The 23,634-nt window shown below is 36.2% G+C and overlaps 2 protein-coding genes across 7 annotated transcripts in view; both read right to left on the bottom strand.

Annotated features, from left to right (window-relative positions):
• Positions 1-1,386: 1,386 nt before the first annotated feature.
• On the bottom strand, positions 1,387-4,479 carry LOC112517746. Its single transcript, XM_025125121.1, has 3 exons — positions 4,452-4,479; positions 2,935-3,573; positions 1,387-1,641 (listed from the first exon to the last, which is right to left on the bottom strand). Exons 1-3 carry the CDS (start codon positions 4,477-4,479, stop codon positions 1,541-1,543), a joined length of 768 nt encoding a protein of 255 aa, XP_024980889.1. The 3' UTR covers positions 1,387-1,540.
• A 541-nt stretch (positions 4,480-5,020) lies between these two features.
• The window catches only part of LOC112517648 (ABC transporter A family member 1), a 45,614-nt gene continuing 27,000 nt past the window's right edge, over positions 5,021-23,634 (bottom strand). For 4 of the 6 annotated variants that reach the window (XM_025125012.1, XM_025125013.1, XM_025125014.1 and 1 more), the window contains 13 exons: positions 23,064-23,191; positions 22,883-22,987; positions 22,310-22,456; positions 16,742-17,005; positions 16,454-16,589; positions 15,400-15,479; positions 15,183-15,290; positions 7,529-7,679; positions 6,531-6,667; positions 6,380-6,454; positions 6,000-6,300; positions 5,411-5,544; positions 5,021-5,254 (listed from right to left, as the gene is read on the bottom strand). In XM_025125012.1, coding sequence (XP_024980780.1) covers positions 5,114-5,254; positions 5,411-5,544; positions 6,000-6,300; positions 6,380-6,454; positions 6,531-6,667; positions 7,529-7,679; positions 15,183-15,290; positions 15,400-15,479; positions 16,454-16,589; positions 16,742-17,005; positions 22,310-22,456; positions 22,883-22,987; positions 23,064-23,191 — 1,907 coding nt within the window. In that variant the 3' untranslated portion in view covers positions 5,021-5,113. The other 2 variants (XM_025125017.1, XM_025125015.1) reach the window with 2 other exon arrangements.

Here is a 23,634-nt window from a genome sequence, read left to right as displayed (position 1 = left end):
TAAATTAAATTATAACAAAAAAATTACATAAAAAATAAGAATTTTAAATAGTTAATTTGATACTAATATCGATATATTTTTGTCAAATTTTTATGATATATTTAAATTTATATTTTATTAAAAAATAAAAGTATTATCGCTTTTTTCAAAATCACATAAGATCATACTATAATATCGATTGAGATAAAAAATAAAATGAAATATTAAAATTAAGATATATTTCGCTGCATTATGCGAACACCCTTCTAGTAATAATAAAAACTTCACTTTTCAAATTTTTTTAATTTATAAAATTATTATATAATTTAAGATATATATATATATATATATTATAAAATCAAAAAAAATTCAAATATAATTTATTAATTTTCACTTTTCTATATTATTTTTATTTTATTAATTACATTAAAACATAAATATAATTTTATACTACGAAAAAAAAATTGTAAAACCACTAAATATTAATTTTTATAAAAATTAACACTAAATAATAGATAATAATAGTATATATTATTTATAATTTATATCAGACCAAATGTGTTTAACCAAGTGAGAGCGAGTTGATGATGAACTTCACTTGAGTGAAGTGGATCTCATAATTTCGTTGAAAATATTTTTGGAATTCATTTGTAGAATCTTAGAAATTTACGTTGAATTATGTACTTCCTTAACAATCCAATTGACTAACATGTCACATTCATCTTCAACAATTTATACATAACACACACACACACACACACACATATATATATATATATATGTGCGTGTGTGTGTGTGAGTTATTATCCAACCATTTACATTTGTACAACTAATACAACTCAATCTCAACTGTTCATTAATTTGATAAATATGTGATTTTATAGAAGTTTTGATTGTTTCTTAATATAAAGTATTGATCATAATTAATAAACTTTATTCATCTTCCATACATATTCAAATCATAATAAATGAACTTCCATCATTTCTATAAATATCTCAATTAATTGATCATATTGGTTGTACAAATAGACATGGTTGCATTTGAAATATACCCTATATATATGGCTTAATCAAATGAGAATCCTAGAATTTTTGAGATTCACGAAATCCAATGTAAACCACTCATTTAAGATAATTATTTTATTTATAATTAATTGTAAAAGATAATTTAGTCAACTCATAAATGCATTTAATTAATTTACTCTCACATAAATAAAAAATCTATAACTTTCATAAATAGGAAATTCATAACTCCTTAAATAATATATTAATTAATTATTCACAATGCGTATCTAAGTCCTTACACATTACACAATACTTTTAGGGATCTTTAATTTTTAATTTTTTGTTCTTATTGTCGTTTGTAACACCCCTAAAAATACATAAACCGAAATTCATTTACGAGAGCCCAAAGCATCAAATAAGATTTAACCAACAAAAGAAATAGTATGGCGGTTACAATCCGGCTAATCGAGATGATAAATAACAACCTATTAATCTAGAACATTCTAAATCTAGATTAAAGACGGGGGTTTCTATTAGTCTCCAAGAAGTCGYAACRTCAAAACGGGACGCTCGAAAGTAACAAGCCTATAAATACAAAAGAGTCTTTCACGAACCAATGCTCCTCTCGACCCTTTAGAGCCCCACCGTTAAAGGAACCTAAAAGTAAATATAACAAGAAAGAGAGAGAGGGTTAGGCTTACGCCTAGTGAGTCCAAACGAGAGTTTACGTAAACATAAAGGAACATATATAAAAATGTACATGCAAATAGTTGACGTAACTTTAAACAGGAATAGAGACAGTAAGACCTGAATAACTCATAGTGGGACAATAAAACATCCGAAGAAGATGGGGGAGACCCGATTTACCGTTGATTATGACAGACACAAAGTAAGTCATAAATCCACGTTATAGAGCATCACTTACAGGTATAATACCATCGACATCAACCTAAACCAGTCATATAGTCGGCCGTGATCATAAGCTCTTTACCTCGGTAATTACATAATAATCACAATGCCTATTACCGAGTGAAAATGAGAGGATGATTTGGTGATTACATAATAATCACAATGCCTATCACCAACTTACACCATCCTTCCCACGAATAAAATAAAATGGTATACATGCACTACAAACTCAATACCTTCTGTGCTAAATTTGAATACGGAGCCGAAATCATATTAGCACCTATTTATCAAAAGATAGATGCACGTGCCCATTCTCGAACAACAGAAGATGCCCATATTGACAATAAAGAGCCTCAACCTAAGAACATGAGGATTTTAAAGTTTAGTGGCCAACAATACTTTGAAAGTAGCATCCTACCATTTGATCAACGTCCTTTGTCCAAACCTGACCTTTCTTTAATAATGAGATTGCCCAAGTTTACCCCTTTCCCAAACTATCTATTTCACCCAAGTGAGTATGTGCAGCAAATAAGGCATAGGATAAGGAAAGGTATTTCATTTCAATAATATATAGGTTTATATATATATATATATATAWAWRTATATATATAAGTATAGGGTTAGATGAACTCACCACTAACACTTAATAAAAGAATTGACYTCCAAGTCCATACTACTTAACATTCCGAGTATAGAAGTTATTTAAAGTAATAACCCAAGCCTAAGGATGTAAAACGTAAAACATCAAAGATAATCTCAAATTATTTTCTAAGGTAGTGCAACACCACCTACAAACCGAGTGTAACTCTACGAACAATTTATATTGGTTCCCACGGTTTTTAGACGGTTCGTAATCGRTCCTCATCTTTCAAATAAAATTTGGGCCTTTGATAGACCAAGCCACAATCATCCACGGTCTCTAAATTGTGACCCAAGTCTATAAATCATCTAAAGGTAATAAGTTCTAAGCATTAAGAGTATCGACACATATGACATATAACAATTTAAATAAAATAAGATGACCATATAGTATGAACTCACATAGTGGGATTTTGGATAAATCCCCCCAACATCTAGGCTGTTGATAGAAGTTGCTGTTTGGGAGCAGTGCACGAAGAAAACAGCACACAGCCTGCTGTTCGTTGCTGTTGCTTGCTGCTCGGCGAAGAGGCGACGAACTACACAGCTCGGCTGCTGTTTTGGAGGCTGTACACGAAGAAAACAGCTCCCAGTCGGCTGCTGTTTGCTGTTCGGCTCGGTACAGGCCGCCACGGACACGCCTGCTGCTGCTGCTGCTGTTCGGCTCGGTGCAGTCCGAGAAGCGACGAGAAAACGCAGCAGCTTGCTGCTGCTGCTGTTGAACCGAGAAAAGACGAAAAGAAACGCAGCAGCTTGTTGCCTGCTGCTGACAAACCGGGAAGAGGCGAGAAAACGCAGCAGCTTGCTGCTGTTGCTGTTGTTGCGAGAAAAGGATGGAGATGCAACAGATGATGCGGGCAGCAACCTGCTGTTGCTGTGGTTGGTCGATGCAACACAGAAAACGCAGCACAACCCTTGCTGCTGCTGTTGGTGGTCGAGGTAGCACAGAAAACGCCGCATGAGCCTTGCTGCTGCTGTTAGTCGGTCCGGGAAGAACACAGCAGGTCCGATGGTTGCTGTCGCTGTTGCACAGAAGACATGCTGCTTGCTACTTCTTCGTGGACCAGAACAAAAATCAAACTCCCCCTTCTTTTCTCCTTTAGATAACAACAAGAAAAAGGACGGTATGAAAAGAAGGGAAGGAACTCTTCCCAATGGGTAGGAGGTCAATAGGGTAAGGCCAAAGTCATCAGCTACCCCCTATCCCTATATAAATATATTTAAATTAATTCTAATCCTTTTTTTTTTTTTAAAGAAAAAGAAATTTTATAACCATACAAATAAAATAAAAGCCTAGGTGTTACACGTTGTGTCACATTATGTTCACAAGGTCGTCACAATATGTAAAAAAGTAGGCATTCACAATATGCATTCAAGTTCTTGCACAATACTTTAAGAATCTTCAGTTTTTTTGGTTTTTTGTTTTTAGTGTCGTTGTGTCACATTGTTCACAAGGTGATCACAACGTATAAAAAAAGGTGATCACAATGTTTAATTGAAACAATATATTTAATAGTGGTTCACATCATGATACTATAGATTTTTGTTCACAATTTGTATTCAAGTCCTTGCAAAATGTTTGTTTTTTGCTTTTTGATGTTTTTATGTTCAAATAGTATATTCACAGTTGGTTACTTGGTAATACTTGTTAAGTTATCCAATGTTTACACTGTGTTAGGTTACTTGTTTGTTTTACTTTTATTTCGTTAGATTATTTTATTAATGACAAGAGAGAAAATTTGTAAAATATTCATAATAATCTTTATATAAATTTTTAATTCAAATTTATCAAAAACTACTAATATCCTAATTTAACCCTTACTTTAATATTATTTATGATTTATATTGGATCTCACGGATCTCAAAATACATAAAATGTCTTCTAATAATATAAACTAAAGTTACAATGTTAGAAATACCTTGCATGTATTGGGATGGAGGAAACATTATCAATCAAGTATTTCAGGTCGTCAAGTGTTGAAATGTAATTTTCTTTCAAAACAATTAAATTTAATAACCGAGCGGAGAGAAGTTAGGAACATGTGATGAGACAAAACGAAAGCGGGACACTTTCACATGACCCCAGACCCATACTAGAAATATATTACGTCAATAACAAGTCTTTTGCCTGTTATGAAGCGAAAGATGTTGGATCCAGTTATGAAATCGACCAAGTGCCAAATACCCACTTGTCATCATCACATATTCAAAACTTAACCTGCTCATATTGGTTTATGTTGTAATTTTTTTTTTGATTAACCTGGATATTCAATCCGTTATGCAAGCCAACTAATCCCAGGACGACCGCCTGCTTTGCAGATAGTCCGAAGTCACCGCATTTGAACCTCCATAGCCACAAGGGGATTTCTATTCCTCCTTATATTTGAACCTGAGACCTTCTAGTACTTTTGACCATTGGAGCCAAACTCAAACAAATCAGGCACCACCCTTGTGGTTTTATTTTGTAAATTTAAAATAAGAAATATTGCAAGTACAATAAAGGCAAAAATTATATTATATAAGATAACCATAGTTGATGGAAAGGAAAGTATAAGCATTGATTTACATAGGACTACTGTAATCATGAATTGGCTGCAAAGTGGTTGAAAATGGTTTCAAGGGTTGATTGGCTGATGCTATACTCTGCTATCCCTAGTTGGTTTCTGTTTCGCTCTATGAGACCAAAAACATCGGCAAGTGAGACGTCTTCTCCACGTGGCAACTGTACAAACAAAGTAACGCTGAAGATTTACAACAACTACGTGTGGACATTTGAAATCAAAGTTGGAAGTATAATCTATGTTGGCCCCAAAACAAGTTGCATGAACCTCACAACAACAAACTGAAAATACTAGAAAAAGTATCGAGAATGAGATACCTGATATTTAACGCTCAACCCGTTGGAACCTTGAGACGTTGCCCCATGAAATGAAGATAGAACGAACGAATCTATCATTGAGAATTTCTCTTTTGCTAACCACCACTCTGAGAATATTGGTAGTGGGAGACCACCTGTATATATGTGAAGTACGAGTTAAAACCAACCACGGTATGAGTATACCTTGGTTGAGGGACCAGATATAGAGTTTGTTTCAAATACAACCCGTCGCATTTATACAACCAATGCAACCCAATAAATTGAGATATTTATGGAAATGATGAGAGTTCATTTATTATGATTTGAATATTTATGGAAGATGAATATGGTTCATTAATTATGATCAATATTTTATATTAAGAAACAATCAAAACTTCCATGAAATCACATATTAATCAAATGAAATGTACGGTTGAGATTGAGTTGTATTGGTTGCACAAATGTCAAGGGTTGTATAATAACCAACCCCTCTCTCTCTCTCTCTCTCTCTCTCTATATATATATATATATATATATATATATATATATTTGCAATCTCAAGTAACAAAAAATCGACACAGAATAGAAAAAGAAGTGTAACAGAAAGTACCATCACGAGCCAACTGCTCAGGTAATTGCTCATTAAAAGCCCCACCACAGCCAACAGGATCTGTAAGAGTCTTTATTCTTTCTTCGTTGCCAAGCCAGCGTCCAACCAAGATTATCATCTCTCTTGACAAACTAATCTCTGTGACTGAAGCATCTTCAGGTGTTATTGAGTCATCGCCACGAATACAAACTTCAAGGTCACCAAAGATGGTCCTTGGATGAGAAGGGATGTCAAACAGCCTTTCTTGAATCATCTGACAAAGGTTTTCCAAGTCTACAGAGCTAACTTCAGTAGGCTTGACCTGAATACGAGGTGGTGGCTGTTTAATTAAAATGCAAAATATCAATATATAATCATTAATTAATTAAATCATCAATTACCTCCAATTCAAGATGATTTCCAAATCGTGTTTTTAGATGCTGTGGACTGCCAATACACCTTAGCTTTCCGCCAACCTGAATTTACATGATCAGGCAGTTGGCCTAGTAGAGTTCATCGACTAAAATCAAATTAAAGATATTTTCTTCTTACCATTATCCCAATTCTTGTGCAAAGTGCTTGAGCTTCATTCATGCTGTGAGTAGTTAGAATGACCGCAGTCTTTCCACTTCTAGTTGATAGACGAGATATAACTTCCCACATAAACCGTTTTGCAATAGGATCCATTCCTAGAAAATCATCAAACAGGGTATGTAAATCCTATACTAAGAAAATGATAGATACAGTGCAATCTGTAAAAGTCAAAAGGTATACATTACAGACTTGGTGTAAACAGTGCAAATTCTAATGTGACAGTTGACATTATTTCTATTTGCACCCATCACATAACAGAAGTAGAATGTTATACAAAAATAGTAATATAAACATGTGAAAGAATGGTGCTTGGAAAATATAAAATGTCATTAGAATGACAGCTTATGGCCTGTAGGATGTGGTTTAATAAGATGAGATGAGCCACAACCAGAGGAAGACGTGGTTTCACATGATATATTTACAGGGCCTACAAAAGCAGCGGAGTAAGTGGTCTAATATGATGGGATAAGACAACCAAAAATCAATCAATTTCACAACCCAGACAAGCAATCAATAATCATCACAATCAACAAAGAGGTTTGATGTTCATGACAAATGTTGGGTTTGACTGAAGAGAACTCAAGAGGTAGTTAATCCAGAAGCAATGTAGCAACCTCAGACAATGGTTGTGATGGTCACATTCACTAGAATTTATTGACAAGGAGAGAATTGGTCATATCAAGATTGCTAGATGGGGAAAGCAAGGCCGGTCACACAAGGGCTGTGACAAAAGGTTGCGGTGGCCCACAGAAGCTACCGTAAAGCTGTTCGTTCATGGCTGATTATAAGATGAAGCTAGTGTTTTAGCAGAGATCTAATACCAACAAAAGAATGGTTCAGGAAATAAATAAAACATACATAATTACATTATGAGCTTATTAAACACAATATAGATCCTACGTTCCTAAATCTTTAAGATGTAAGATGTAGAAATGGAATAAGGTAAGAGTAATTACCTGTGGATGGCTCATCCATAAAAACAATAGGAGGATCTCCAATCATTGCAATTGCAACAGATAACTTGCGTTTATTGCCCCCACTTAGGGTGAATGATTGTTTAGTAGCATGTCTTAACAAGTCAAACTCTACTAACTTATCCATTACAACCTGCCATACAAGGAATAACTTATCAAGCGAATAAACCAACAAGTTAACCATAAATCAAATAACTTAAAACATCAGTACTTGCAATATTTTCACACATAATACATATTAGGATAGTTAAAATGCCACATGATGAATAGTAATTGTCGCCTTATTCCCATCCACACATAGGGTCCAGATAGAACAGCTAAATGAATCTATAGGGGCTTTTATGTGGGAAGAGCTTCCACAAGAAATGTACATTGCTAGGGATTCTACACAAGGGATCTTTTAGAGAACTAACCAATAAGTTCGTTTTAGTCGGTTTCGGGTTGTTCGGTTCAATTATTGGGTAAATAAAATAAGGTTTTATTTTAATAAGTTATGTTAAAACTTCATATATATATATATATATATAGAGAGAGAGAGAGAGAGAGAGAGAGAGTGATGAGAATCAGAAATTGGAATAAGCAATTTATGAAAGATGAATGGAAGAAATCGGATGATTTTGATTGAAAGTGAAAGGAATTACAATAACAGAAAAGAAACCAGAGAAACCTCCCTCTCTCAAAGCACTAAGCTAAGAGTCAATCACAATCTTTAGAAAAACTCACAATGCCCACTACGTAAAGTCTCCCCTCCTATTTAGAGGCAAAAACTGCTCTCCTCTGACCAACTTTGGCCACTTTCCTTTTCTGCCCTTTTGGGCCTTCTAGAATTGACCTGTGAAATATTTGGATTAATCTTGCTTTGGTCCAGTACAATTGGATCCGTATCATTACTCCTCCTTCCGAATAAAGTCTTGTCCTCAAGACTTGCTTCTAGAAACCGGCTGGTTAGAGCATCTTCCCACGTAGCTTCTTCCAAGGAACGATCCTTCCCTTGAATTAGCCATTGCAATATCGATTCATTGTGGACACTAGTGGTACGCACTGCTCGAATTGCCTCAGGAAACAGCATATTGGTGGAATTTTCAATTCCAATTCAGGATGGAGGCTTTGCTCCACTGTATCCGACATCACTGCCTTTTTCAGCAAGGATTCATGAAAAAAGGAATGCACTCTAGATGATCAAGACAACCTAAATTTGTAAGCAACAAGTCCGATTCTATCTACAATATTAAAGGAACGAACAAATCTCACTGCTAATTTTCTGATGTAAACGATGAGCCACAGTATGGTTTCAATTTTACATATATCCATTCTCCTGTCTCAAAGCTCACCTCACGTCGCTTCTTATCTGCCTATTCTTTCGTAATCGCTTGGGTGTGTGATAAATGATCTTCCATTAGTACCCAAGATTACTGGACTCAAAAAGGTACTCTTACTTGGGCAGATCATCCCAAGATTAAGGAGTTCCTAGTTTCTCATTTCAGCTTTCTGAATGTGGATAACAATAGGGACGAACACAAATCGGTTCGTGGGGGGAAACTAATGAGATTCCATGATCGTGAATACGGATTGGCAGCAGTCTGATAGGATCGAGAAAAACGGCTGAAAATCGAGTAAACAAGATCTGTAAATCATGTTGGTGCGCTAATGACGACACCACCTCTTGCTCTGAATGACCCAACAAAGGATTGGCCGGTAGAAGAGCTTGTGAAGTATCTTCCGATGACAACCAGGTAAGAAGGGAAGCCTGAGAAACCTGTGATTTGGATAACCCGTGAATGCACACTGAAGTTCCCTGAAACAGAAACCGCATAGATGGTTGTTCCCAGTTATGAATCACATCTCCCAAAGTCTTGAGCCACTCCATGCCCAACACCATATCCAAATGCCTCATATCAGACAATAGAGCATCAACTTTGAATTCACAGGTTCCTCTGAGACTTTCAGATTCGCACAACGTTGATTGATAAAGATTTTATGGCCATCACCAATTGAATGTTGATGCCCGAAAAAATTCAAAGACAGTCCCAACACGGCCACCAACTTTCGCAAAACGAAATTATTGAGTGGCTCCACTATCCACCAAAATCACCACACGAATTCCCGCGATCGCCCCTTCGAACTTCAATGATTTGCCCCCAAATGACGAATCAGCCGTTGCCTCCAAAATTTCCAATGCCGTATACAATCCGGTCGGATTCATGAAAGATGAATCGAAAAAATCGGATGATTTTGATTGAAACTGAAAGGAATTACAATAATAGAAAAGAAACCAGGGAAACCTCCCTCTCAAAGCACTAAGTTAAGAGCCAATCACAATCTTTAATGCCTCACAAGGCCCAATAACGTAATGCCTCCCCTCCTATATAGAGGCAAAAACTGCTCTCCTCTAACTAACTTTGGCCACTCCTACACCTGCAAAATATTTGGATTAAATATTGCTTTGGTCCCGTACAATCGGATCCGTATAAGAGAGAGAGAGAGAGTGAGGTTCATGGGTAAACCCAGAAAAATGAAAAACTGAAGAACACCCTAATAACCAGGGTTAGTTTCGGGTGAGAAGGGAAGTTATGGTGAGAAACGTAAGAAGAGATCTCCATCCTTGGATCAATCCTAATTGAATGTCAACACTAATGAGGTGCACCTAGATGCACTGTATCAAATGCCTATTAAAATGCAATTCATGGGTGGGCATGAGATTAAAAGTGATTAAGGTCCAGATCCTTTCTTATGCTTATCACTGTAACTTCCCTTCTCACACGATCCTTCGCTCTAATAACCATTCATCTATACGATATGCACATGTGCATAACATGCATACATGCATAGAGACCAAGAACCATCTTAAATTACTTGTATGCACATGTGCATACGGCAAAAATGAATGGTTATTAGGATGTTCCTCATTTTTTTCCCTTATTTTTGTGGTTTTCCCGTGCACCTGATCCTATATATATTGTAGAAAATCCGATCCCTTTGGATTGTGTCACAAGATAGATTTAGATCTATTCCTTGAGAGTTTGTTAGTAAGATAAAGTTGCTTTTTTTATTTTCTAGAACAAAGGACAGGTTGTTCCGGTCCGGTAGCTATAGATTAAATGTTCGCTGTAATATATTTGCAAGATAATGACAGAGAAAAACACCTCTCTCATTAATAATTTCTATGTGGTATCAGAGCAGTTCTCATCCCATCTCACCTCTCTCGACACATTCAAAATTGATGACTAAATACACTGGGCCAGCCATGCTGACTGAAACCAAGAGCGACACCTCGGGCACAAGCCGGAAGTCCAAATCATTAGGTCATGCTGCTGCAACAGAAAATGCCCCTTTTAATCAAGATCAAATGAAAGTCTTGCCAATGATGCTCCAAACCACGATCCAATCAGCAATAAGGTCATGCTGCCGCAACAGAACGTGCCCCTTTCAATCAAAGATCTTGGAAGTCTTGCAAAGGATGCTCCAAACCACAATCCAATCAGCAATAAGGGGAAATGCAATTGCTACCGTGGCTCAAAGTAACCACACACCGACCGCCGTAAAAAGCAAAGTTGAATACATGAGAGTGATTGTGGAATCCGGAGCCAACAACCATATGACACGAGCATCAATGTACTCGATAAACTCTCGCCACATTGGAGAGGGGCTAGTGTTCGGACTGCTGACGGGTTGATATCAAATTTGAAGGATATAGGTTTGGTCACTATCTCAAAGGACATCACTCTTGATTATGTTATTTAAGTTCCTAACTTTACTTGTTAGAAAGCTCACTAAGATGCCTCCTACTTCATGTAAATTTAAGGACTCGAACTAGACTCGGACTCGGGGAGGATGATTGACAGTGCTAAAGTGCGTAGAGATCTCTTCTTGCTAAAGATAGAGTCACTCGTAAAGCCACAAAGAAACTCACTTAGTACATGCTTTCAATCCAACCAACATAGGGATGATCTTCGCCTTCGACATTTTAGCTTATGACATTCTAATTTTGTGTACTTGAAAAAACTATTCCCTAGTTTGATTAATACAAACTCCACTCCCTTTCAGTGTGAAGTCTATCAACTTTCAAAGCACACTCATAATCCATACCTAATTCATCCATATAAAGCATCCCACTGATTCTATTTAATCCATAGTGATGTATAGCTGGTTTGTCACCTTTATTGATGACCACACTCGTGTCATAGTTCTAAATAACTCGTTATGGCGCGTTATGGCATCAAGGCTTGGGTTTGCTGCCACGCTAACCCCTGTGGCTCCATTCTAAGGCTTGACTCCATTGTAGCGCGTTATTACGCATTACAACGTGTTATTTTGTAAGGTGTGAAGGTTTTTAAATATATAATTCGAGGGATACAAAAGAAACTTAACAGCTAAAAGCCTAAATGGATAAATACTTACTCTCATTCCCATACACGAAGAGTCAAACACGAATTCTTTTAAAATTGAAGAAATTAGTGAGTTGAGATTCAAAAGATTTAAACTCAATTTTGCAACCTTGATATCATCTTTTATAAGCTCTATATATTTGGTATCAATGATTCTTCTTTATTTTTTAGTTTTATTATTATTCAAAACACTAACATACACAAGTGTTTGTGTCTATATATTTACATACATGTACATATACATATATATTATATATATAGATATATATATTGCCATCTTAGGGCACGCCTTGAAAAACGTTGTGGCCTCGCCATAACTCGTAAGGCTTGAGGCTTGACCTCGTCGCCACGCCACGCCTCACGTCATTTAGAACCTTGACTGATGTTACTTGGATCTTTCTCTTGAAAGGAAAATTTGAATGGAAACATATCTTTCAAGTGTTCCACAAAATGATAGGATCCCTGTTCCACACAAAGATCTAAGTGTTAAACTGATAACGTAACCGGATTTTGAGTCAAACTTATCTAAAGGATATCGGCAATGTCCACCTTAGTTCATGTGTCGGTACCCGCAATAAAACGAAGTTGCCAAGAGAAAAAACATATATATTCTAGAAGTTTTTCGCTCACCTCTCTTCAATTCTCATGTTCCACCCACATTATGGGGAGATGACATATTGTCCGCAACCTATTTGATCAATCACATGCCATTGAGGATTTGTAGTTTTCAAATACCCCTTCAATCGCTCGTGATCACGTGCCCTCATATTATTTGAATTCCATTTCCTCCGGAAACAACCCTTAGCAGCCTGATATTTAAGGAAGCAAAGCTAACTTAAGGGGGGCGAAATCAATAACCCAAAGCACCCTTTTTCACTGGAATCGAATGTCTCTCTTAAAGAAATCGGATGCACGGATTTTATCCATATCCACCACAAAATTGCAGCAAACTAGAGATTTAACATCAAGGAGAAGATGCAAAATTAACATATAAAGAGAGCTATCAAATATTATTGGGGAAACTAATCTACTTGGCACATATATATATAAGCTTTACTGTGGGGATGGGAAGGAGATACAAATGAACCAGCCAAGCAAAGACCATCAAGAGGTTGTATTCCACATCCTCCAATACTTGAAGCAAAGCCCGGGAAGAGAGTTGTTCTTCGGCAAGACAAAAGACAAGGAGGTAAAGGTCTATATTGATGATGAATGGGACGGTTCACGAATGGATGGGAGATCAACTGCCGAGCATTGCACGTACATTTGGGAAAATTTAGTTACATGGAGATGCAAGAAACAAGTTGTCGTCTCCAGAAGTAATGCGGAGAAAGAATTTAGAGCAAAGTGACATGGTCTCTGTGAAGGAATATGGTTAAGAAGAGTTCGGATAAAGCTAGGTGTCACTACTGCTGGTTCAATGAAACTACACCGCGAAAACAAAGCAGTTAGTGATATCGCAAGGGATCCTATACTTTACGAGAGAACAAAACACATAGAGTTGGATCGATACTTCATCAAAGAGAAATTAGATGGGGAAGAACTCAAGCAGGAATATGTACCTTTAAAACAACAGACTTCAAACATCCTTACAGAAGCTCTAAGATCGTAGGATCGATAGTCATACCCCATCTTCAGGGGGAGTGTGGAAAATCCGATCCCTTTGTGTTTCACAAGATATACTTGGACCTATTCCTTGAGAATTTGTTAGTAGGACAAAATTTCTTTCTTTATCTACCAGAATAAAGGATAGATTAAAGTTCTCTCTTACAAGATCGTGTTAGAAAAATCAAAATTCTGTGAGAAGCGTAGGAATGTTATAATTTAATGTTAACATAGTTACGCATGTTAATATGTGAACTTCCAATAACAAAATGCTTCTTATGCTTCTCACCAAATTGGTTAAGAATGTTGGAAATGTTAAAAAAAATGCTAGCATGCAAATGTAAACATAAGTTAACATGAAGATGTTAGCATAAGTAAAAATAAATCAACATATATTAATGTATCTTAACATGAAATGTTAACATATGTGAACGCTAACAAAGTCTTTCCTACGCTTCCTGCAAAATTTTCATCTTATACTAGACCTCATCCCTATATATATAGAGAGAGAGAGGGAGGTTCAGGGGAAAACCCCCAAATAATAAAAACTGAGGAACACTATGGTAACAATTCATCTATATTGTATGCACTTGTGCATACAAGTAATTGAAGTTATTTCTAGATTTCTACGCACGTGTGCATGTTATGCACATGTGCATAACATGCCAAATTACTTAAAAATTACATGTATGCACATGTGCATATCGTAAAGATCAACAATTACCATGGTGTTCCTCAGTTTTTCATGTTTTTGTGGTTTTCCCTTGAACTTGACCCTGTATAGATATATGTAAATAAATAGAGGGAGGTTGAAACGAGAACATTAACCAAATAAAAAAACAAAAATGGTCAAATTACGTGTAAAATCATATGTGATTTTACACAAACATCAATGCAAGGGAATGTAGGGGACGTGGACTACGACCTTAGGTCACAGCCAAAGTCGCTCACGTGATTTAGTGTAAAATCACATGTGATTCAACCGTTTTCTTATTGTCTTATTTTTTGTTACTGTTCTTGTATGAACCTGACTCTATATAAATATGCTTGTATACATATACACGCATACATATGTAATATATATATATATATATATATATAATTTTAATATAAACTTGGAACTAGGAACTTGAGAAGGGGGAGAAAAACAATAATGTAACCGTATGTAACCACCGAAAATTGATATTTTAACATAAACAAATAAGGAATTATATACTTAATTAGAGTATTATTCGTATAAAAATAACAAATAAATAATTAAGTTTCTAAATTCTATTTAACATAACCGAATAAAAATAACCGAAACCCCAATCGAAAAAACTAAATAAAGAATTAAATAGTTCAAGTGAGTTATTCACTTTTCGTTATCTTCGACACCCTTACATGCATCCAATCTTCATATGCATAAAATTATTTGCGCACATAACTTATTTTATAAGGTTATTGAAAATAGAACATTTCCCCATAGTTGTAGCGGTACATACACCTAGTAGTTTCTAATCAATTAATATTTCAAGAGAAATGACATTAACGACTTCACCTCTAAAATTATTATCTATTTAGAGACCCCTCAAGCAAGAAATATCCGGTGTCTCCCTCTCATGGAATCGAGCACAAAAAAGATAAAGCAGTGATATAAGACATACATTTTCAAGCATGTATTCTGGGACGCCTTTTATTCTTGCATAGAGCTCAAGATGTTCTTGGACAGTAAGAAATTCTAGCAGAGCATCAAATTGTGGACAATACCCAATCTGAAACATAATTCATCAAGCTAAGTGTTACAAAATAAACTGTATAGATGTACTCTGATCATTTAGAAAAAACCCTACAAAACAGGAAAAGAGAAAGAAATGGATGTACATGCTGGCGAGCAGCTTTGGGGTTTAGTCGCATATCTTGACCAAAAATGAATGCAGTTCCATCACTAGGATATACTTCTCCTGCAAATGATTTTATAACAATTTCAACAGGTCATCGACTTTATAATGAAGACAAACGTACTCCATCGATCCCAAAATAAGTCAACATTTACCATGTCCCGAGTTCAATGGAAGAGGTTGACCATTAATCAAATATCTAAAATACCCCACAACAAAGACAAAATAGAGAAACATGACGACCAAAATCAATGTTATTATGATCTTGTAATGAATACTAAAGAGGAAATAAGCAATACAGGAGAGAAAGTCCACCAAAAAAGGAAATGTTAAGACAATCAAAAACGGATTTTTTTTCATGCATTTTGGGATGTAGGAAGCATTATATATTAATAAAGCTACAAAAGACATTACAGCTCAAGTAATGTTGTACTTAGATGAAGAAACATGAGTGGATTTATCCCAAGGTACAAAAATTTGTGAAGGATGTTGAGAGGAAGTCCACAAGAATTTAGTCTCTAGATAAGTTATGAAGTTTCTATCTTGCACGATAACTACAGGTAGACATACCTTGGAGATGTATGAGATTGAGTCCCCTCTCCCACTTAACTTGAAACTTAAGAGTACTAATGGAAACAGAAAAAGAGAGAGATCACAATATTTGGTGAGCTGTATCTCCCTCACAGCCTCCACAAACATGTAAATATTTGGTGAGCTTTATCTAATAGCATTGAGAAAGATCACAATTTATGGGGCAATTAACGTTAAATATCACTTATAAATCGGTCTGCCGATAGATGTATTTTCACAAATTTGACTTTCTAAACCTAAAGCAATTTCAAACCTTTTGGTTAAATAGCATATCAAGAAAAACTACTAATTGGAGCATACTAAAACTTCAACCAAAAGCAAAGTGAATAATAGGCCATCAGAAAATGTTATCATGATGTTATATGTTGTTTCGAGCAAATATTTTATTTTATTTAGAAGTTCCCACAGAAAAGTAAAAGATGTGGTATCATTTCAATATGTTGCACCTGATAGCATAGACAAAGTAGTGGTCTTCCCTGCTCCATTTGTCCCCAGAAAACCAAAACATTCTCCTTCTTGAACCGAGAAAGTCAATGAATGGACCGCAACTTTCTTACCGTGGTTCCTTCCTCCAGGAAATACCTAATATACAACGTACATCAACAACATGAATTGCACGATGTATCACTTATGGGATAGGAAATGATCTCATTTGTACATATGAAATGATGGGTCAATATTAAGGGATAGGAAACGATCTCATTTCTGAAGATAAAATGAAGGAGCAGTATTACCTTCCGCAAATTACGCAAGTAGATGATAGCTTTATCGATGGAACCTGAAAGGACCCTATTCCGTTCAGTTTTGACATCTACATCTTCATCAAGATCAATAGAAGCACTGTCTGTGGAAGATCTCAGAAGGGGTTCAGAATATGCATCAGAAATAGTGGGACCGGTTCTTCTGAAACTTCTTAGAAACTCCAAAATGCTAAATGAAGTTAATTGGTGGGGATGAAAAAATTCAAGCCCAATTGTTAAAAGGAAATAAACGACACCCTGTAACATATAAAAGAAAATTTGTTCAAGTCAATTTAAACTTATGCAAAATGAATGTTCTAGTTTCATTAATCAATGACATTTAGTTCAAAAAGTAACCACTAAAATTCATAGGTAAAAATACGATCTTATCCAAGTTTCGAGTATTAATACAGATTTCAGCTTCCGAAGAAAATAAGTGAACTATAAAAGGAAGGAAACAAGTATAATAGGAATAGATGATTAAAGAGACCACACCGTTCTTGCTTTGAGTAGATGACAAAATGAGAAGGCATCAGACAACTATGGGCCACTGTATACACAACCTGATGTCTACTGAAATTTGAATTTGAAGTATTCTAAATTTCAAAATGCATGTTCGATCAATTATTAATTGGAAATGTCCACCAAGAGAAGATCTAGTCTGAACTTATACATAACATTCAAAACATAATGAACGACCTTATGATATGAAAAACTAGTTTATCACATCATATGGTTGTTGCATATTGATAACTCTCATTTTGAGCGTTATTTACACATTATTTGTGTGAGTTTTTCTTCTGTTTTAGTTGTGTTTTCTCTTTTTATGTTCGTGTTACTTCTTTATATTATTTTATTTTCATTTGGAGCTGTTGAGGATGTTTAATGGTTATATGCATCATTTTTGGTTAAATGTTGGATTGTGAAAGGAAGATGTAGATAAGATATGGGTAAGGAATGAAGATATGGAAAAATTTCTTGAAGATTTGGAAAAGATCACTTAAGTATGGTTCAAAAGATGAATGGTAATATGATGATTTCTCAAGATATCACAAGATTTGGGGATATCACAAGATTTGTTGAATAGTGCCCCTTTCACCTAAAAGTTTAAAGAGGTCTTTTTCCATTGGATAAAGTTCATCATCTTCCTTTTCCCTCCTATAAATAAGAGGCCTTGTTGAAACATTATAGGAGACTTCCAGCAATGTAGAAGTTCCAACAACTTTTTTTACATTTTATAGTTGTAGTTGTAATTTATTTTTCAAGTCTTTAATTTGCAGCTGCTGCCCTGTAGTAGAGAAGAGACACTGTGGGCACAGTTTGTATTTTATTTTCAACGCAATTAACTTTTAAGTATTTCTCTTCTTCTACTAAATTCTTTACTTTAATTATTAGCTAAGCACCCCGTGGGTGTGGGTGTGAGTTGAACTTAAGACTAGTAAACACTTGAGTCCGGACTTAAACTCAACGCGGATAAGTCGATCACTTTGAAGTATTAATATTAGATCTTTGACCTAGAGATGGGCGGATTCAAAATACGACTTAAGTGATGCACAAAGATTTGAGAAAGTCTCTGATAATCACGTAGAGATACGGGCTTGTATGATTTGCTAAGGTTCAAACTTTGGTCGAGCTTTATATCACAAAGTAATTTGGGTATAAATCTTCACACTAATCGAACTTGATATTTTATCAACTTAGACAAATCGGCAAGATTAAGAACCGGTAATGGTAGGCACTTTATGGGCACTTTGTTGGCAAGGTCTATACAAATTCCCTGTCGAGAGATCGAGATTTTTATAGACGTTTTTGTGACATAAAGTATTTGACCATCTTGTTACTACTGATCTCTTAGGTGACATTTATACCCATGCCCATTTTTTGTTTCTTGTTTATTTTTCGTTGTGAAAATCACCAAACTTGGCTCAAATATATTTTCTTTTTCTCTAATTGAAATCATTGTATTCTCGACCTACTACTTGAAACTTTGAAGTCCAATCTCTGTGGATACGATCTCGGTATTACTACCACTTTATTACTTGAAAGCGAACTCAATAGTGGTATATACATGCACCATTATTGTGCCACATTTACGTGTGTGTATTTTTGCTACCACATATCAAAAATTAACATATAAAGAGGACCACTTATGTATTAATTAGTTTCTCCCAATAGTTGATCCCTACACTTTTCTTGGATAGTTACAAATGAGGACTCCCCTTTTTATAGGAAGCTCCACCCCCTCCATGGAATAATCTAGACCCAAGAACATTCTAGGTTATCCAACACCGTGATGTATCGTCTACGACTTGATGAACAAACAATTGAATTAATATGGATCAGGAACAAAAATTGAACGGTTACAATAGAGTTCTAGGCACTTCGAAGACTGCCTCATGTCTCCCAAGGCTCTCGCCCAAAACACACACTAAACTGACCGATAAAACCCTAATGACCTAACCCCCCTTACTTATACTACCCCACTTGATACTACTTAGCATTAACTACTTGTAATAGTGCATCAGGCTCTTGTACCATAGCCTACCATATTTGACTATTTGACCCATTACCTATGGTATAAGAATACCTGCCCCCAAACTCTCACCTTATCCTCAACGTAGAAAGAAAAAGGAAGGAAATGATACACTACTTGAAAATCGAAGACTTGTAACTTTTGTTCCAAGGAATCTATCAACTTCATCCATACACCAACATGTGGAGACCTTGACCCCGTGATGTTTAGCCAACAAACTACCTTTTCCTTCTAATGCCATACCCTAACACAAATAGACTATGGATTGTTTAACCTTCCCAATTAGCTTCAAGAAAAGACAAACCCTTCCAATCCAACTTCAAGCCCCCCTCTAAAAAGCTCGTGTCTTTCATTCCAAGAAGAAGCCTACCACCATTATTTTTGCGCCCAACTCCAAACTTCCTAACCTCAAATTGCGTAGCTCTATAATCAATTCTCCGAGGTGTCAAATGTTCCCCATATCAATACAGGATAATAGCAACGGGAAGCTTTGACAAAATTGTCTTCCCCAATGACATTCCAGAGTGAACGACTACTTGACCCAACATCACAAACCTCATGATCTTGTTCCACTTAATTTGTGAGCGTCTTCCTCAGTGAATAGATGCCAGAAACGCATTGCAACATACACATTAATAGGTAATTTCTCTGCTTCCAAGTTCTGATTTAAGAGCATCAACTTGCTCTATTGTTATCTTTTGCAACGGTGAACTACCTCCAATGGAGGCATGTGCTTCTTTACTTTTTGTTGCCTTTAGAAGAGAAAGAAGAAGTGCTAAAGTTCGTTGTAGGAAAATAGACAACCTTGGTAGACTGATGATATCCAGGTCCGCGAATATGTTAAACAAAAAAAAATTTGAACATCAATAAGCGTCTGTAGGTCTCCAAGATTCAAACGCAATACTCCAACCCTTGGCTCCTCAACATGTGCATGGCATTCGTTATCCCACAAAGGATTTGTGCTTATCTCCACTAAACAAAAGGTTTTTCCCACAAAACTACTAATCAGAATGGGATCGTTCAATTTTAATTTCTGGAGGTTGTTATTTAAACCAGAGTTCCCAGAAGCTTCACTTTTAAATTCATATGTATGACTCCAAAAGGGAATTTGAAGTTTCCTATGAAACCTCACTGTATACTTCGATTGCGCTTCATGGTGGTCGAGCAGGTATTGGCAACGGTGGTGTTGGTGTTGGCGGCATCATTAGCGATGGTGGCGGTAGGGTGCATGGCAGCAGTTTCTTAAAATCGTCGCTTGCCCCATCTCTTCCATCCGTTGCGAGTTTGTGACCCCTACTAAGTTCACCCAAGAGATGAAAGACAATGTTGAAGTTTGGCCCAAGCTTCGGCCAAATAAGATTTACTGGATTAGGCCTGGGCAATGACAGATTCACCAAAATCGGTTTTGATGACACCTCTGACTCTAAGTTCAAATTTTCAATCTATGACACCTAGTAGTTTATAATCAATTACTTTCTCTGGGTGAACAGTGGAATGTTCAATGATGACAGAAGCGTCGACGACAACACCGTCGGCGATGGTAGAGAGGGTGATGATGGCAGCAGTTGAGACGGTGAAGAGGGTGTTAGCGATAGCGGCTTGAAAAGGCTGTCAACAAACCCCACCCTTCCTCTATCTCGATCTCTTTTTTTATATCTTCTACCTTCTTCCCTCTCGTTGTACTTTTTCCTTTCTCCTCCTGTAAACTTTTATGTATATTGTCCCTCTCCATGGTTACACCTGTTTTAGGGTTAGAAACTGTTCACCCAAGATATTGAGCAAAATTGACGAAGAATCATCAACTTTAGATCCTCCAAACGTCTAAAAGGTATCCTAGGATCCCCTGATCGAACCCATCGCAAGGCAACTCCTTGAAAGGAACTCATGGCCGCATCAATTTGCTCCTCTCCCCTAAGCCGATTTGATATAAAATACCTTTCTGTTATAAGGATCCACCTCTTTGGGTCGTTTTCATTGAAAATTGGTATTTCCAATTTCCTCTCCTTAATAGTGGAAGAACAATTTACCTCCAATTCTTATTCCATTGGATGCATCTTCCTGTTTTCCATCTTCATTGTAGTTTCTGATCCCCTACGCTCTTCCGCTTCTCCTCTTGGAGTTTAATCAACTTCTCTAATGGCTTCTTTATAGTCTCCATTATCATCTTCAAGGACTCGAAATCTTCCTGTATCTTCATGCTTTCTGACTTCATCTCGATTCCTTCCTGATCGTCACTGCTCTAATACCATTTGATGTACCCCTCATGATTTGATGAACACACAATTGAATTGATATGGAATAGGAACAAAAATTGATGGTTACAAAAGATTTCTAAGCACTTTGCGACTGCATGATGTCTCCCAAGACTCGCCCAAAACACACACTAAACTGATCTTAAAACCCGAATGACCTAAGCCCCCTTATTTATACTACCCCACTTAATGCTACTCTTGCATTAACTACTTGTACTATTGCATCAAGCGCTTGTACCATAGCCTACCAAATTTGACTATTTGACCCACTACCTAGGGTATAACGTACCCCTCCTAGCTCGGTAGCTCCCACAAGCATCTTAAACATTCTACATGATACAAGATAGATGTATCATTCTAGTGTTGCTTGGTGAATGCTTTCTTGGCGAAGGCTAGCGGGGCGTATCCGGTACTATCCTAGAGTGTTCCTTGATGAAGGCTAGTGGGGCGTATCCGGCATTGAAAACCTTGGGCCATGACAGTAAGCTAGTAGACAATGCTCCCAAAGATAGAAGGTTTAAAGAACATGAATCATGGCAACATCTTACTACACATCAAGGCTAGGTATCCTTTTTAGAACAATGAACGCAAAACATATGTTAGTGTCTGTTAATGTGAAGGCTACTAAGAACATGACATTACATTGTAAGAGCACATGCAGTGTAATATTCTATTACATACAGTGACATTATGTAGTAAGAGCACATGTAGTATAAGGTTCAAAAATTCTATTAATACTGGAAATGAAGGCCATCAATCAAGTAATCAGAGACGCACCTCGACAGCCAAATAACAAATAGATCCACCTGAGACATTCCACCCAAAATATCCACTACTTGATCCAATTTTCATTCCTTGACGTAATAAAGCTAGGGATGCTAGTCCATCAGCAAAGCAAAATCCTGGAGATAGTCTGAAGAAGTTCTGGTCCAATATGTTAAAGATGTCAGAAAACCCAAGTTCACTAATAGAAATATGCAACCACGTTTAGTAATATACTAGTCATTTCAATTGTAGCTCCAGGCCATACATTGCCATATATCAATTTTGGGGTCCAGGGATGGGACGGTTCAATCAACAAAATAACAAACAATTAAATAAATTTATGTTCATTTTTTCCTTTGGAAGATCAAATCAAATTCAGTGTTGTGTTCACAAATTAGCCCAAGGTTCAGGCCATAAGCACAAGGTTGAAAAATTCCGGCAGAAAGCTCAAAAAGCAACAGAAGCACTAAAACTCATTCACCCAAACAGTAGCAATGCAAGTGCTTTGAGTCTTAAGCTGACGCATCTTTAGCTAAAAAATGGCACCTAAATGATCTACACCGATGAATTACTATGTATAAAAACCTTGAGAAAAGAATTCATGTCTTGAGTCGCCGGTATGAATCCCATAATGAATGATATTACCATAAGAACAATCCCCGTGAAAAAGTGGACCAACAGTACCACGTTCTGCAAATATGATAAAGCAATCAGCATCAACAAAAACATGTTACATTATTGTATCACAATGTCATGCTAACTCTACCTGTGCCATACTGTGTTCCGAAAAGAAAAAGGTTAGGCAATATGTCGAAGATGCAACAGCAAAACCGTATCCTAACAGAATGAGGATGGTAGGAAATAGAGAATCACTTCCAATAAACTGTTCCAGGCCTACAAAGACAACAACAATTCTGATATATCAAGAGAAGACGGATAGTGCAGTAATGTTGACATGACAGAGTAGTGAAACATAGTTCCTTCAGTAAATTTAGATAAGGAAAGGCATTTTGGTATTAGCATAAATTACAAAAAAATAAATAAAAAAACCAAGGCAAACTATGGTGGTTTAGAAAAAGCAACCATTTGGACATTGTAATCCTAAACTTGAGTAATCAGGGGTTGGTGTGAAGTGCAGACCTAGACAAATCAGAATTATGCCATTTATTTAACTATTGAGATGAAACTATTATATGGAGTCATCAGTGACGCCATAAGAGGGTTTAACAAATGGATTTACAGAACTAGGATTCTTAAAGTATCTGCAAAAATATGTAAATATTAATTGTAGTGCTAATGTTGCTAAACAGAAGTTACCAATGATTATGTTTGTAGGC

The sequence above is a fragment of the Cynara cardunculus genome (genome assembly GCF_001531365.2).
Source record: "Cynara cardunculus var. scolymus isolate 2C chromosome LG 9, CcrdV1, whole genome shotgun sequence".
In the NCBI taxonomy this organism is placed as follows: domain Eukaryota; kingdom Viridiplantae; phylum Streptophyta; class Magnoliopsida; order Asterales; family Asteraceae; genus Cynara; species Cynara cardunculus.
Note: the sequence above shows the minus strand (reverse complement) of the source record. Positions and strands in the feature narration are given on the sequence as shown.